The sequence below is a fragment of the Suillus fuscotomentosus genome (genome assembly GCF_016647785.1).
Source record: "Suillus fuscotomentosus strain FC203 chromosome Unknown F5891scaffold_24, whole genome shotgun sequence".
NCBI lineage: Eukaryota > Fungi > Basidiomycota > Agaricomycetes > Boletales > Suillaceae > Suillus > Suillus fuscotomentosus.
The window spans coordinates 667,407-683,480 of NW_024539536.1; the positions used below are offsets into that span (position 1 = coordinate 667,407).

The window sequence follows — 16,074 nt, forward strand, 5'->3', positions numbered from 1 at the left end:
TTCCCCTTTGGTCGTCCAACCGATGTCTTCCCTCACGTCGACGATTTGCAGACAGAGTATCGCAAACTGGTCGGTGAACTCCTCTACTTGGCCATGTACACTCGGCCCAACATCGCGCTTACCATCATGCGCCTGGCTCAACATAACGTCTCCGCCGAGCCAAAGCACTATGTGGCAGCGAAGCACGTTCTGCGCTATCTTGCAGGCACATCAACCCTCCGAGTCCATTATGGGGGTGCAGGGATCAATGCATCCCTGCACGGCTTTTCAGATTCAGACTGGGCGTCCAGTCCTGAGGACCGTGTGTCGATCTCCGGGTACGTTTGGTTCTACAACGGAGGCCCCATTTCACACTCTGCGAAGAAACAAACCACGCAAGCGCTGTCGTCCACCAAAGCCGAGTATATGGCACTCACCTCCACCATCCAAGACGGACTATGGCTCCAGTCTTTCTTTGGATGCCTTAGCATCCCTCTGTCACTGCCACTGCAGCTGTTCGCAGACAACGCCGGCGCCATCGCCTTGTCGAAGGAAGCAGCCAATCATACCAGGATAAAACATATCGATCTGCGATATCACTTCATTCGACGACATGTTGAAGAGAAGACTTTCGCACCTATTTGGCTGTCCACGCACAAAAATACTGCAGATATCTTCACGAAACTCCTCCCACGACCTGCCTTCACCCACCATTGTTCCGGTCTCGCGTTAGTACATTGTTGAGTCACCCCTCTCTCGAGCATTGCCTCGTTGAGGGGGTGTGTTGATATTCAACATCATCATCGCTCTCGTTGTATTTCCTTTTACGTTTGTCATCTTCCTCTTTTGTCATTGATATTCTGGACTCTATACAGTACTTTATAAACCTCTTCGTTTTTGTCCTTCGTACCTCAGCGGTTCTTCTACCACACACTGAGGTACGTATCTTAATGTTTGCACGCCGACTTTCTCTCATTGTATTCTGTCCATAGATTGTCTTCTAGGTATTATGAATAGCAGCGGTTCTTCTACCACACGCTGAGATTGTCTTCTAGTTCGACATCTAACAGGTCATTGTCAATGGCACCCTCGAAGTCAATGTTACCCAAGGCATCGAAATCAAATGAAGGGTCTGAATCAATCAGAATAATTAGTGTTAGGTGTGCGTAATTAGAAAAGACAGCGATACATACCTGGAGGAATGATTGGTTCCTCATCTTCACTCGTGGAGGGAACATTATTGAGTGATTGTGATGGGCCGGTGCTTGGAAACCTGATACCGATACATGCTGCCTGCCGGCGAGCTATACATTATAATAGATACCTCTGACTGTCAGTAAAATTCAATATCAAGGTAGAAGATGACTCACCTCGCCTTTGATCTTGTTCGTGCTCGAGGGCGAAGGCCTCTCGTTCCTTCTCGATGTCGTTGCGCTTCTTGCAACTGGCTTCATGCTTTTTGAAGCCCTGCATCTTGAATTTTTTGCTGCAATGTGGGCATTGATGCTGCCCTGTTAGTGTTTGTTCTGAGTGATTGTACTTTGACCTAGATGTGCGAGAGGGAGCCATAATGATGTGATGGTACAATAAGATTGCGAAGCACGTTATTGTAAGCTATTGGTTATTCATCGTATACCTGTATCTCATGATCACAAGACCTGATGATGACCTCAGACGCCCTTTTAAGGCACATTACAACTCATGTGACCAAACTTGTAAGCCGGCGGCCTTACAATGGCCCTTTACCTTTTTCCGACAGTGACCGCGTCAAGGATCGTTAGTGCCACGTCAAGGCTCGTCAGTGCCGCGTCACATGCACGTCACGCCGCGTCAAAATAGCTACGCCCTGTTATCCGCAGTGGTACAGACTACTCGGTTTATGAGCAAGCCGGACTGACCGAGTCCGTTGGACAAGGAAGTGAGCCAGTGTATTTCGACCGTGAATTCTTTCCTTGCTATTTCCTCTGGCTGCATCTATAAACCTTCTCTCATCAGTCTTTGGTGCCGTTATGATCGTGTTCACATTCCAAACTTTGCAGATCGTGAACATCATTTTCCTTACCGTCGAGCCCGTCATTCTCCTGATGTTGGTCTACTTCGAGCATATCATCAGGGTCACGTCTCGTATTCATTCTGGATACTATCGCACTGCAAATGGTGATACACACCGCGAGAGCTTTGTGGCGCGTGCATCGGCGAAAATAACACATTTCCTCAAAGGCTTTTGGGTCTGGTCCAAATTCTGGATTGCTTCATTGCTCGGTGTTGGTTTCCAGACATGTTTAGTGGTAGGATATGCGAAGCTGAATCCATTTGCGAGTGTTTAGTTTCTCACTCTCCGCACTCACTCACACATCAATTGTCAGGTCATTCACAATCATCCTTGGCTTGTGCTTATGTCTGCATTATCACTGGCTTATCTCACAACAGTTCTCGCTCTCACCTTCCCACTGACGAAGCATGACGTCGTCCCTGCTCCAGAACAGCAAAAGCTGTCTATCCTTCTCCATCAGTATGTTCTCACATGGGTACCGCTCGTATACACAACATCAGCCGTCGCACTTGGGGGAACATATTTCATAACTACTTGGAACGCGGTGGTTCTCCTTGGTGCCATCCTTGCGTGGGTGGAAGACATGGCTGGCGCTCGGGGATATGAAGACAAGGAAGAAATTGGAAGGCAAAGGCGTCAGGTGCGAGGTGTGCACTATGATGCCGTGGACACTGCCGAGAACGGCCACCATGACTTTGAGAATGGCGACCAGTGCGTAGGCATCATTGAGGAAACTGAGCCGACAGAGATTACACCTCTCATCGCTCAGCATGGCCAACCCACACCATCAGGTGAAGAGCAGAGCGCTAGATTTCCCAGCTTTTAGTTGTTCCGCTGCCCGTTATCCTAATGTCTCATATCGCGTCATTTTGCTCCTTGCGATGAATCAGACGCTCACAGATGGAGCCAGTCCTTCTGGTGGTGAGTGCCCAACGGATTTCGTGTTGCATTGGTCTAGTGAACTGACGTGCCGTGCAGTTTATGCAGCGGTCTCGATGCTGGCGTTACTCATTGTCCTTCCCCTTGCACCATTCAGTATGAACATGCATCGCTGGCTGAATGGTATTATTCTCATCATCTTCATCCTACGCGACCCACACTGTGTGGCCTTTGTGTCATTCGCGCATCGGCCCCGTGCAGCAGGTAGTGCCTTCTACGACTACACTTCTCCATATGGCGCAGTCAGACAAGAAGACTGTATCACCCTTCGAGAAAGTATGTTTGGAGAGTACGACTTTCCGAACGTCCAGCCGAAAGGTGGAAAGGTGAAGACTCCCGTTGAAATTGCACAAAACGAAGTAAAGAAGGGCATCTTTGAGGACCTAACCTCGAGACTAGGTCTTTCCTCCCTGTTGGATCTACCTTTTAATAGCTTCATCAAATGGCCAGACGCATCAAGCATGCATCGTGAAGGCTATTTTGTCTGAACCAGAGCTCCTCATACCTGACGAATCTTTAAGTGAGTGATTGAACTTAAATATGACGAGCATGAAGTATGATGGCTGTACTTTGTCCAGTCCGCCTTGATGTCAATACTCGCCCAATGTTGCTGAATGTCCTTCGGTCACTGCATGAGTCTCTCAGTCCACGCATCATCATGGGTCTCAGGATCCAGGACCCTGTTCTTGACTGGATCTCGCACATTGCTCTAGTGACGGGCGAAACTATCCTGACAGGTGTCAAATATGAAATCATGTCCAAGGATGCGGAACATCACACAAACGCAAAGGAAGCTGAGCATAAAATGGCAAGCACCACTCAGTCATATCTGCAGTCTGGCCTTGGTCATGGAAAGCCAGTAGTTGACATGAAGAACGTAAATGTATCATACAGCCCATGCAAGGTAACTATTATTCACTGTTTCCGTGTCAATAACGATGTTTCGATCCAGGTGCTCAAAAATATCAATTGGACCATCCACGCTGGCACCTTCTGGCGCGAATGGTGCATCAACATTTGCACGAAACCGATGCTTTAGGATTTTGATCCGCTATTACAGGTTCCGGGAAAACTACACTTTCGCTTCTGACTGGTGACCATCCCCAGTCTTACACTCAGTGAGGTGATTCTATTCTGGAGTTGTTCTATCGGCCTCGGCAGCGTATCCCTACACTCTTACGTTCGCTCATTGCCATAGTTTCACCCCTTCATAGCTACGGCACCGTTTATGCCAGGGCCCAGGGACTCGCATCAGAAAAGGTGCGACACCTCCAACCTTCATGTTGAACAACTGCAGGTGAGCATCCCAAAAATCCTCCGGAACAGCACACCATAGGAAAACAAACGGGTATCCATATCCAGCATGCAACTTCGAGGTAGACGATTAACCGGATGAACCAAACACCGGACGTCAGGCCAGCGATCACGAGTGGTGGGAAATGCAATCTGTCAGTGGGCTACGCAGAGGGACCGAGGGTCTCACCGGCCATGAGACAGAAAATGGAGACGACGAGGAAAAGACTGGGACTCGCTATAATCACGAGCATACAACATACATGGAAGTGAGTAGAGGTGAGGACCTGCACAATGAAGTGTTAGTTTCCTGCCGAGTCAACATGAATCATCACTAACCTTCAAAGTCCACTCTCATTCATACACGGCGATAACAGTGAGATCACAAGCAAACACTAACCATAGCATTCGACGCATCTAACTTATCACAAACCATATTTCAATGTTTCTCCCACTCTTCCTCGTAATTCTTGGAAAGCCAACAGTGAACACCGAGGGAGGGACGAGTGATCAAGATGAGGCGAAGTACACGAAATGCAAGTATTTTGATGCTCGATAGCAAAGTACCATCGTCCTCCGGAACCTTCCAGTGCTTCGGCATATCTGAAGGTCCCTGTGGAGCCTGTGAAGAAGATTGAGAAGTGGTGGGTGAAACACTCATCGTGAAGTTGAGGGCGGAGGGGATGTGCGGGTAAATGGATCTAAGAATCTAAGAAGTAAAGTACGACGGTTTTCGGGACCTCTCGCGCGCTCGCATGGCTTTCACTAAAGGCCACATGGGAGCGCTTAGCTCGCTTAAACCTGTTTTTGGAAATCTCGCGTGGAAATCTCGCGTGGCTTTCAAGCGCCGACTCACTTGCCCATTAGAGCAGCGCACTACACAACACAAGTATTTTCCTTATTGTAATGTAATTGTTTATGTTACATACATACAGTAAATAATAAAATTGAAAATGGAACAACATGATAATTTTGCAGACAGTGGGATAACAAATATATGTGGTGACAGGAAATCAATGACAAAGAGTTGTGAAAAAATAAATAAAAAGGAAACAGAGACTCAAAAATTGGAGAACAGGAGATGAGAGGACAGGAAATTGGGAATGGGAAACAGGGAGAATGGGAGAACAGGAGATGGCAGGATGGAAAAATGGGAAATGGGAAACAGGGAGAATGGGAGATGGGAGAACAGGAGATGGTGGGATAGAAAAATGGGAAACAGGGAGATGGGGAGGACAGGAGACTCAAACTGGAGAATGGGAGATGGGAGACGGGAGACGGGAGATGGCAGGATGGAAAAATGGGAAATGGGAAACAGGGAGAATGGGAGATGGGAGAACAGGAGATGGTGGGATAGAAAAATGGGAAACAGGGAGATGGGGAGGACAGGAGACTCAAACTGGAGAATGGGAGATGGGAGATGGGAGACGGGAGATGGCAGGATGGAAAAATGGGAAATGGGAAACAGGGAGAATGGGAGATGGGAGAACAGGAGATGGTGGGATAGAAAAATGGGAAACAGGGAGATGGGGAGGACAGGAGACTCAAACTGGAGAATGGGAGACGGGAGACGGGAGACGGGAGACGGGAGACGGGAGACGGGAGACGGGAGACGGGAGACGGGAGACGGGAGACGGGAGACGGGAGACGGGAGACGGGAGACGGGAGACGGGAGACGGGAGACGGGAGACGGGAGACGGGAGACGGGAGACGGGAGACGGGAGACGGGAGACGGGAGACGGGAGACGGGAGACGGGAGATGGGAGACGGGAGCAGGGATTAGCATGGGTATACCCCATGGTAACACTTTTTCCAATCACATATATTACCATTTGAAGGCAAATGTACAACTTCAAAATTTTATACCTATCCATCACTCCTATGGTAATCAATTTGGGGATATATTCCCTGGGGTACAGGGGTCTTTAGATCCAAACCCCTACCCCTACCCTCAAGTTTCCCATACCCCTGCTGATCCCTAGATGGGAGGCAGGGAAAAATGGGAAAATAAATACATTCAATGATACTGTTACATATTTTGTATTTTTTACATTGGTCAAAATCCTGCTCAAAGAACATAGCACTGACTGATCTTATGTACTATTGTACTTTTGAGTTCTTTGAAAAGCTGCTCATAAATATATTTCAAAATCATTCAAAATGCACAATTTATTAGGATGCAGCCTGAGGCCAGGAAGCCAAAGGAACAACACTCATTTTCCTCCCCTGAAGGAGCGCGTAGCGCTCCTTCGATTTGTGCCGAAGGCACAACGGGCGTGAGCTCGTTCCCATTATATAGGACGGCATTATTTCACAAAACATTCTTATTAGCGTTCATATTGACATATTACTTATCGGCGTTATGTAATAAATGTGCACGCGCCATGTGTATTGACTTTCCTAAAACACCTCGCGATCTATTGGAGGGTATCCCTACTATCAGCATCAGCCTCGGCGAGGGTAGCGCGGCTTTATTGTCATCGTAAGCTCTGCAGTTAGGGTGCCATTGCAGTCCACATAAGCAGTATTACTAAAGCAAAGTAGTCCAAGTTAGCCCGAGGTTGGATTAAGGAAGAATACTTACGCGTGCATTGGCCAATCACTCAATTGCCAGGAAACTGCGGGTGTGGTGTCGGGCCCAGTCATGTAATGTTTACATACTCTGTGTATTGGCCAGATCAAGTAAAGAGTAGCCATGTATGAATAATAGGAAACTTTAGTATGCCTTTAAATGAGTGAGAATGATAGACCTACCCCCCAGGTAAAAGAATGTGCGATGTACGCATATAGAGGTGTAGAGGTTGCATAATATCGGAGCCAGGTGACAGTTTGTTGGCCTGAATGTCAAGTACAGCATTTGGGCGCACTGCCGAGCTATCCCGAGAAATACCAAGCTCAACAAACCAATCCCCTGTCAGCATATTCATACCAAAGCGTAACATCCATATACGTCCTTGAGAGAATCAGGTGTTGGTATCAGTGCGAGGAACAAACCAAAATCTTGTACTACATACCCTGGGCAACAAATTCTACTTCCAATTTCCGTGCAGTACGCAGACGCTTCTGGAACATCCTGAAGACAAAATGGACAAAGAAGATGTTACTTCCCACGTTCAGGGTATCCCCTTCACGGACTTGAATATCATCTAGCGGACAACCCAACATGCGTCTCAAAGACCTATCCTTGGCTAATGGTACGCAGTGAGTTACTTTTAGGACATCATGTATCTGCACGTACAATCAACATCATTGTCTCCCAAATGCAGTAGCATAAATGAATCATGGTCGTTCGCTGCCATACATGCAAGACGCAAGTCGGCAGAACAAGCACGTGAGAATTTTGGAATGAATTTAACAAACTCCAGAAGGGCTTCTCGCCGGTTGTTTACAATCGCCCAATACAGCGCCGTGTGGTTCTCGATATTGCGTTTTTGGAGCAGCTTTGAGAACTTTGCCGCTGGGAGAGCAGCAGCGCAGGATTTGATAATCGGGGCGACAGAGGCAACACCGAAACCAGGAGAAGAGACAATTTGATGGATGAGAGATAGAACAGAAGCTTTGTGCTTGGATTGTATGAATGAAAATACGGATTGTTTAGACCGGATGGAATCTTTTGACACGGACACATCATACGATGGAGGTGGGTCGGAGCTGTCATTGAAGGCTATGGTGGCCATCGTAAAGGAGACAAGTTATTCGACAAAATAGGGGCTGGCGCTGGGTCGTCATACCATTCTCTCGGCTCTATCCGTTTCTGCGTCATGCTGTGTTGAGAGAATGGCACCTACGCCTTCGCAATTCGTAACTCCATGAACACAGAATGAGGCCTCGAGGGCCGGCAGCCGACCGAAGGCGAGTCCATGTAAATGATCCATGCTGATTCCAGTCAGAGCGCTGTATAATCTTGCAATGGATACAATGAGATTACATTCAAAGAGCAAGTTGACATGTAGCGCATGTAACGCGCGTGTTCAGTGATTGTCGTTGATCCTGATAGTTGTAGTAAAGGATATCAGGTTTGAAAATCCATGATCATTATAATGTAAAAAGTACTGCTTGCGAGTCAGTTATAAAGTTCTATCTTAGGGATAAGAAATAGCGACGGACTCTATCTCGCCTGGATGCTGATACCTATATGATCTATGGTATGTGTTGCCCAGAAATGGTAAGCCACCCTCGTTCTATTTTATGGTGATGCGAGAGTCATCGATGCTTCCTGTATCTTCGCCTCCTCCTGCGCCCATGAAGGCACAGGGACCCTGTATGTATCTCCGACCCGGGCATATGAAATATCGCCCACACGCGCGACTGGCTTGAACTTTGTGAGGTCGACGGCACCCCTGCCTGTGAGCATGTCTTTGCGCACATGGAAGTACTTGACGTGCGCGAGGATGAGCGTGCTTCTGTGCTCGCCTGTGACTGGGTGGGTGATATCGATTTGTAGAGCTACTGAGAGGCGAGGATGTCAGCGAACAAGCGGGCTCGGTGTGAAATGAATTTACCTCGCATTCCATGCTAAAAGCGCTTTCCTTGACGCGCGAGGCTCTTATTTGCACCTGAACGCGTGATTGTTAGTCCACATCGTATGATGAAGGTGCACGCATACGCATTTCTCCTTTGTCAGACCGCTGAGAGCCTACTCGTCGAAGTCGGGAGGAGCGTCTACGGCAGTCGCATTTGCATTCTCGACGAATGCCTCGCTGCTTGATGTTCACAGAGAATCCTTGGCCGTTCTTCAGGTTCGCGGTCGTGTCTTTGAGGCTGCCCGTAGCATCGTGGTTGATCGCGAATGAGATGACGGGCGGGTAGTTCGTGACATATGGGACGAAGTTATTAGACCATTAAAGGGACGTGTTGTGTGTGGCATCGCTCACTGTGTTGAACCAACTGGTGGATGCAAGCCAGGTAGTAAGCATGCAGAATATGTTATATTATGGAAGTGTGTCTTACCTGAAGGGTGGCAGTGCCAGGTTCTCCACCCCATCCTCGCTGATCGTGGATACCAGTGACATGGGATGTGGTAGAATGCCTGAATTCAAGAGCTTGTTGAGATTGCTGTCGATCACGGTCACGATCACGGATGATAAACATGTGGAGGAGCACGTACGTCTTGTCCATTTCTGCTGTGCTGTAGACTTTCCACTGGAAAGCAGAAGCTCGAGAATTTTCAACACATGTTTTGGGAGGTAAAGCGGAGGGTAAAGCTTTAAAGCCACAATGTACTCGGACAGAGAACTTTGGTTTCGTGAGATATTTCAGAATGTCAGAGATCTGGCCAGTATGGGACAAAGTATGGGACATCGGCACCTCCGAATATTTCATCCTCTACCAATCGGGAAGGACATTCTAATAATCACCAACGTTCAAGTTGCCTGTGTACCTTTTGCGAGGAAGTTCACCCAGTTCACGGTTACCTTTACTAAATAACGTCTACACAGAGGCTTTTATGGATGTTCGGATCTGAAGTGTCACCTCATACTGGAATTGAACAAGGCTCCAAGTTGGAACAGGGCACCGTTAGGTGTGTGAGACTCTGATGAGTCAGTATAAGGCTGTCACGAGCGCTGCACAGCCCGGCGCTTGCACGTGATCAACCGAATCAAAATGTTGCTAAACTCCTGGTGGTCATCATGCCTCAGGCCAGCCCATTATTTTCCTAGCAACGTATCACACCTGCTGCTGTTCAAGCCTCTGGATCTTATTCGATAGTTCTGTCGTCTGCGCGTCATGCACAGCGCTCAGCACTGCATTTCAAGTGATTTGAGATGAATCTTTCTGCCAAACGCTCATACACTGGAACGCGTGTATGTCCACCATGCGGTGCTACCTTACATAGTAACAGAAGCACGTCCATGAGATAGGGTTCCGCGGCATGCTCAGATGTTTGCATGATGGCACGGTTCGCGGGTACTGGCAGCGCTCATTTATGGTTTGATGCAGGTTCGTTGAATTCCCCACTGTCATGGCCAGGTTACCACAGCACTTTCGATTGAAGTGGACTGAATATTCTATCTCCACGGCGTAACAGTTTTGGAGTCGGAGGGAGAGAAATGGTATCGCCGGTTCTTGACACTTGTGAATTCATACTTCAACTATTACGTCGGACCCACATCAGTACTGGCAGTCACTTGTCGGGTCTGGCCTCGTCGGTCTAACCCTGGTCCGATTGATACATATCTCGGTATCACTATGATTACAGGTCGCCAGCTTCTTACTGAACTCAGGTCCCTCCACCATCCCGATTACTTCGGTGCACTTGGCCCCTTCGAGACGTCATAACACGCATACGCGAGACAAGATATGAATACCATGCCAGTCGCGTGGCTGCGCTGATCACATCCCCAATACGGATCAAAAAATTGAGTTACCCGGTGCCACGAAGGCTTTCCCGGACCCTCGTGACATAGTTCACCCCATCCAACATGAAGTCGATTTGGTAACCCGGTCTCTTGTGTTGATCCGCTCTGGGTAACATTGGCATACTCACCAGTATCATTCATTCAACTTGCTTGTTTGAAGGTTGCAACGGCACAGCGCGTAACCAATGTATCTCTTCCACCATCATTGTAACGAAATTTCACAAACCTGAGAGCTTAGTGGAAATCTGGCGATCCAAGCCAACGCTCGTGCCTCTTGTCGCGCTGCGGTGGGAACAGCGCCATAGAGCAGGCAAGTCAAAAGTCATAAAGGTAACTCATTCTGCAGAACCCAGAAGACACATCAACCAACTCCACGTAAACCAACTCCTCTTTGATCCAATATGAACCCAGTTCGGTTCGTGATAACATTCTCTACCTTTTCTTTGGCTCACTGTCATTTATTTCAGTTCGTCCGACAAGTCCATGGTCCAAGATATGCTCCTGGAATTCAATGGGGTGAATCCCATCCTGATCGCTCGGGATGCTCTGCATGAACATGATACCGAGGTCAGAGTGCACCCGTGTGACTGGAAGGGGGGCTGCAGGATGCACATTCCTGTGGAGCTCAAGCAGGTTTCTAAACATCTCAAGCAACATCATGGTATCAACACCAGTGCCACCAGCGGGGACACGCAAAAAATTACCTGTCTTTGGACCGGTTGTCTCGATACCCATACGAAACCAGGGAATCTCTCACGTCATGTCCTGACGCAGCATCTTGGGGTACGATGGATTTGCTCGAAGTGTGGGTCTTCACTCTCGCGGGAGGATGCTTTTCGACGACATTCGCTCGAAAGTTTGAGCTGCCAGTCTGCGGAAGTCGTTGTTGACTACGGAGACGAATCACGGGTGATTGACCTAGTGTACATTGATGGAGGTTGGTCGGCTAGCCAGAACGTCATATTGATATAGTCCTCGGTGTTACCTTACAGTGACATCCCTATTGTTTTGTATTCCAACCTCGTATGTATCTATAGCTCCTGTCAGTCTCTTACAGTATACTCCTACTAAGTTGATCTAACCTATTTGTACTGGAAATTATGTATTTTTTCCTTGGATTTCGTTGTGGTGTCGACCATTAAGTTGTTTGATTCTCTGCAGATCAAGGTACTAAAATTTCAGTGCCATCCAACCGCCTTCCAAGGCCTGAATTTGACCCCTACAACTTGAGTCATTATGCTTGCTTCTAGATGGCAGTGCGTCGGAGGGATAGAAGTTGATACAAGTCTAACCGAGCAAATGTCTTTCCACAACTACCGCATTCCGTTTTGTTGTCCAAATGAACCACAACGATGTGCCGTGGTATGCTCTCCTTCATTTTCTTCCCGCAGCCCTCCCATCGGCATGAAGTCCTATCTTTGTCGCCGCCAGGTTTTACACCGTGGTGTAGTCGGAGGTGTTGCGCCACTTCGGACTTGTCAACAGTCAGAGCTGAGAAGCAGGACCCACCATCCCAGCCGCAGAAGCTTGAGGTGTCATTCATATCGTCCATCAATAATGTACAGTCACTCTTTCTCTCCTCCGGCCACGATGGTGTAGGTGAATGAAGATCAACTCCGCTGCCAAAACTAGATAGATAATCATCGCCGAAGTTCTGCGCGTGAGCATTGAATGATGGTTCGATATGACAATCGTTGGCGTGCCCATTCGCCCACTGGCATGCAATCGCAAGACAAACTCCTGTTAGAAGACGACGTGGCGGCAGGCGACTGCGGAAGAGCATGGTGACTCCACGTTTAGGATGAAGCGTCATCCATAGAGGGGGTCATGGAAAGCTCTGGAGGGAAGCTGTTGGGAAACTCAGGAAAAGGTTCCGGGTTGAATAAATATTCAGGCCCGCTAAGATAAGGTGTGTCCATTCCAAGAGGTGTGTGGATCCATTCTGTTGTCTGGATCAAGAGCGGCGTGTGGACGGCTCATAGAGGACCGGACCCGAACCGAGCTGCGGGCCTGCGGCAGCTTTAGTTGTTACTGTGATCAAGTCGAACAGTGGCGTGGCTCATAAATTTTTAAGTTGCGTCGCCTGCAGGCTGCTAAGCCTCGCTTTGTTGAATTCATCGTCATCGGCACGCAGGTTTCAAACCCCCAGCCTTGCCTTCGGCTGAAGAAGATTTCCATTAAACAGTGACGCCAGCTCGAATTTGGAAAGGCACGCTTCAAGTTCATTCATCATACACAGGTTAGTATCGGGGCCGGGAACTATCACTGATATGTCAGTAGGGCATCTTATCACACAATCAGAGTTCGATTTAACGCCATGTAGTAGATATGGGGTAATCGGTAGGAGATTGATACCTACTACCGGTGACTGTGCTAACACTGCTGCTAGCGCTTCGCTGAGCCCCCTAGATATGCAGCTATACCTCTTTGGGCCTCTCTATACAAAATGTATTTAATGGGACGGTGAGTCGGTGACCCACCCTCCATACTTACAACTCGGACCCACCCATCTTTCTCATTCTATTGAACTCGAAGATTCATCACAATTTTCCTCCAAGACTTTGAGTGTTACTGTGAGTTGCAATACTTCATCCTTCGACGCTGAACCCGAATCTAACTCTTCAAAATGTATTGACAGGAATAAGTCTTGTGCGAACTCTAGTGCAACCTTCATTTTTTGAATTCCAGTGACACATGTGGGTGTTGGGACCGCAATCTTCTTGAATGAATGCTACTAAAGTTCTTATCTTCTGCAGTACAGCAGCACATGAATTGGGTTTTAGTAATCATAGACAACAGTGCCGGCGCCAAGCTGTGGTTCAGCGATGGCCAGCCCATCGGAGCAATCCGTGGCGGGTGCGAGTCGAGTCACAGGCTGATCATTGACAAACAAGGTTTCATCGATATCACTGTACCCTACTCAGTACTTCCGTCTATCGTCGATCTGAACAATACGGTCGCCATCTGCCCAGAAGATTCGGTGAACATTAACCTCACAATCCCTGGGGATGGTTCTTTCTCATTCTCAATCACTCCATCTACGTCTGTTCACAGATCTGTCCTGACGGGGACGTTAAAGCCACTGCCGGAGGTGTCGGATGTTGATGTATCATTTTTCGACAAGATGATGGACTTGCACTATGTGCCATACCAAGACGTACCAGACGCGCCAGGCAGGGACGTAGAGGAGATTAAAGCTTTAGGGTTACTCCACTTTCCGTTCTCGCCACACAGCTTTCAGCTGGCAATGGCGGTCTATGACTGGACGACTGCATCATTTGCGCGCATGGTGCTGATGAAAATATTTGAGTACACTAGTATCTCAGCCACGCCGTATCCTCTTGACTCTCCAAATATTGCAACCGCGATCTGGAAGTCAAACTGGGGCTCGTACGTTCCAGGCAACAAGGCCTACATGAATTCTTTTATGATGAAGCCCGCATCCACGTTGCAAGACGTTCAGGATCAGCTTCGCGACATCAAGGCTCTCCTGCAGAAGTTTAGTGCCGTTCAAAACCGGTTACTCAGTGCTGCTTTTGCGGCGATGCCTCGCACATCCGTCTTTTATGCGCCTCAATTATTCAGCGGGCAGCTTGACATATCCCAGCTCAGCCTCGATTACTTCGGCATCGAGATGCTAGAGTGCCCCCTCAACGCCGGGCCGACTAGCGAATCGCTCGTGGTGTCTTTGGAGGCAGCGATGGCAACTTTCGTCAAGGTGGGCAGCACTATCACAACCAAGATGGTCTGGAGCTTTGCGGATTCGATCGACATCGCAAAACATTACCAAAATGGCCTTATAGTGGTGGTCAACCCTCTCGACAACGACTCGTGGGTCTGGGATGCGGCAAGCTATATCACGCCGCTCTCGGATGATCCTGAGAAGAATGAGTACACATTCGCTCCAGGGACGTCATTCGTTGTGGAGTCACTAGACGTACGGGATATTGATGAGGATGAGAGGAACAAGTCCGTTCAGTTTCTGACTCTGAAGTTGCATGCTCCTGGCTCCATTCTCGATGATCGAACCACGCAACCTCCGAGTCGGCCTCCACTCGATAACATTCCTGCGCGCCGTTCTAGTGGCCCCAAGTTCAATCACCATCTGCACGAATAAGACGGGTGGAAGACGATGTCATTGTGTTGATGATGCTGAAAGGTATGCGACAATGTTTATTGGTTACGGTTTCTGCTAACAAGTTTGGACCACAAGAACGAAAGGTCAGGATAAGTAGGATGTGCGCTTGAGGCTTTGAAGTACCAATCCAATGCGAAGTATCGTATATGTAGTTTTATCTTGTGCACAAGTGATGTACTTCGACCAGCTGGATCCCTCCACGCCACGTGGCCAGCCCTCGAGTCGATGTCACCAACAATTCCATTTCTGCAGGTGGCGTTTTTTCCCGGAACCCACCCGTTCCTTGTTGATTCTGCATGAGAGATACGAGCACCAGATGTTGAACAAGCAATGTGCGAATTTAAGGATGTACACCAATGTCCCGGTCATTGGTCATATTTCCGACACACCCTCATTTCGAAGCCTTGATATTGTTCGTCTTCGGTGTAACTCGACGGTTTACGAACTACCATTTAAAACCCTGGAAGATGGTTGCCTCGAGCTCCAGATCCCTGCCGCAGGATACAGGCAATTCGTTTATGAGTATTCGTAGGTTATACTTACTACAATAGCAACTTTTCCAGCATGTATACTGCACATACAGTAGCAGTAACGATTCCACTTCTGCTTCTGGAGAGGAATACTTGAATGCTGTAACCCCCGACGGCATATACCTGATTTTCCGAAGTGACATCGGGAGCAGCTCTGGCTCTGGCTTCGATTTTGTCAACCGTTCTTGTTTTCCATGCATGCTACATTTTACTAAGCAAGAAGTTACTGAATCATGTCTTCCCAGGAAGCGCCTTTACTCAGTGTTCGACATGAGGAATTCTAGAGCTCTCGGGTTTGCCGAGACTGCGTACACCAATGGCATGTAACTGCGGACCTCTGAAAGATGAAGGTTTTACCCTTCTTGATATCTGATGTTACATAAATCTCTCAAGTGCCTCTGTTTTTGACGATCCCTTCACCAGTACCTGGCAATCTGCATACGAGAACGAGGGATTTCCTCTTCAACTTTGTGTTGGTTGTGCCCATGTCACGTACGTGTTTCCACGACTGAGCTGACATCGAATCACTGGCGGATGTATATGTCTAGTAGTTATTCAAGGTCCTTGTAAGTACTTTGATGACAAAGTTCAAGCAGAACAAGGAATTGTGAGGTGAGGTGAGGGCGCTAACGTATTGATACAAATGCACCGGTACTCTAGCAGAAGCTTGGTGACGTATTCTGAATTGGTTTGGGAAGTGTTCTTGCATAGATTTGCAATATCGACGCCTTAAGGCTTCACTTTCATGTGTTCAGACGCGTCCAGTACAAAAGCTCAGACAAT

At 48.1% G+C, this 16,074-nt stretch overlaps 7 protein-coding genes across 7 annotated transcripts; 3 read left to right on the forward strand and 4 right to left on the reverse strand.

Moving 5' to 3' along the window:
• Positions 1–1,007: 1,007 nt before the first annotated feature.
• F5891DRAFT_1188167 (uncharacterized protein) lies at positions 1,008–1,452 on the reverse strand (the record flags this gene model as incomplete). The annotated part of the gene is made up of 3 exons (XM_041366962.1): positions 1,008–1,111; positions 1,173–1,283; positions 1,350–1,452. The coding sequence occupies 3 exons, from the start codon at positions 1,450–1,452 to the stop codon at positions 1,008–1,010; spliced, it is 318 nt and encodes a 105-aa protein (XP_041226617.1).
• Positions 1,453–1,988: 536 nt separating this feature from the next.
• F5891DRAFT_1224684 (uncharacterized protein) lies at positions 1,989–4,930 on the forward strand (the record flags this gene model as incomplete). Its single annotated transcript, XM_041369483.1, has 12 exons — positions 1,989–2,298; positions 2,410–2,823; positions 2,933–2,953; positions 3,011–3,370; positions 3,405–3,491; positions 3,550–3,875; positions 3,924–3,976; positions 4,032–4,064; positions 4,186–4,231; positions 4,387–4,533; positions 4,743–4,804; positions 4,855–4,930. The coding sequence occupies 12 exons, from the start codon at positions 1,989–1,991 to the stop codon at positions 4,928–4,930; spliced, it is 1,935 nt and encodes a 644-aa protein (XP_041226618.1).
• Positions 4,931–6,570: 1,640 nt separating this feature from the next.
• F5891DRAFT_278210 (uncharacterized protein) lies at positions 6,571–8,384 on the reverse strand. Its single transcript, XM_041371187.1, has 6 exons — positions 8,372–8,384; positions 7,503–8,316; positions 7,279–7,452; positions 7,019–7,217; positions 6,849–6,926; positions 6,571–6,794 (listed from the first exon to the last, which is right to left on the reverse strand). The coding sequence occupies exons 2-6, from the start codon at positions 7,939–7,941 to the stop codon at positions 6,710–6,712; spliced, it is 975 nt and encodes a 324-aa protein (XP_041226619.1). The 5' UTR covers positions 7,942–8,316; positions 8,372–8,384; the 3' UTR covers positions 6,571–6,709.
• Positions 8,385–8,450: 66 nt separating this feature from the next.
• F5891DRAFT_1128298 (uncharacterized protein) lies at positions 8,451–11,052 on the reverse strand (the record flags this gene model as incomplete). The annotated part of the gene is given in 8 exon segments (XM_041364267.1): positions 8,451–8,710; positions 8,739–8,820; positions 8,871–8,900; positions 8,931–8,960; positions 8,980–9,025; positions 9,215–9,319; positions 9,372–9,406; positions 11,005–11,052. The coding sequence occupies 8 exon segments, from the start codon at positions 11,050–11,052 to the stop codon at positions 8,451–8,453; spliced, it is 636 nt and encodes a 211-aa protein (XP_041226620.1).
• Positions 10,963–12,061, forward strand: F5891DRAFT_1031381 (uncharacterized protein). Its single transcript, XM_041361600.1, has one exon. The coding sequence runs from the start codon at positions 11,107–11,109 to the stop codon at positions 11,593–11,595; it is 489 nt and encodes a 162-aa protein (XP_041226621.1). The 5' UTR covers positions 10,963–11,106; the 3' UTR covers positions 11,596–12,061.
• Positions 11,870–12,166, reverse strand: F5891DRAFT_951254 (uncharacterized protein; the record flags this gene model as incomplete). The annotated part of the gene is made up of 1 exon (XM_041375028.1): positions 11,870–12,166. The coding sequence occupies one exon, from the start codon at positions 12,164–12,166 to the stop codon at positions 11,870–11,872; it is 297 nt and encodes a 98-aa protein (XP_041226622.1).
• An 897-nt stretch (positions 12,167–13,063) lies between these two features.
• On the forward strand, positions 13,064–15,054 carry F5891DRAFT_1031392 (uncharacterized protein). Its single transcript, XM_041361601.1, has 3 exons — positions 13,064–14,715; positions 14,753–14,782; positions 14,837–15,054. Exons 1-3 carry the CDS (start codon positions 13,352–13,354, stop codon positions 14,856–14,858), a joined length of 1,416 nt encoding a protein of 471 aa, XP_041226623.1. The 5' UTR covers positions 13,064–13,351; the 3' UTR covers positions 14,859–15,054.
• The last annotated feature ends 1,020 nt before the right edge of the window (positions 15,055–16,074 follow it).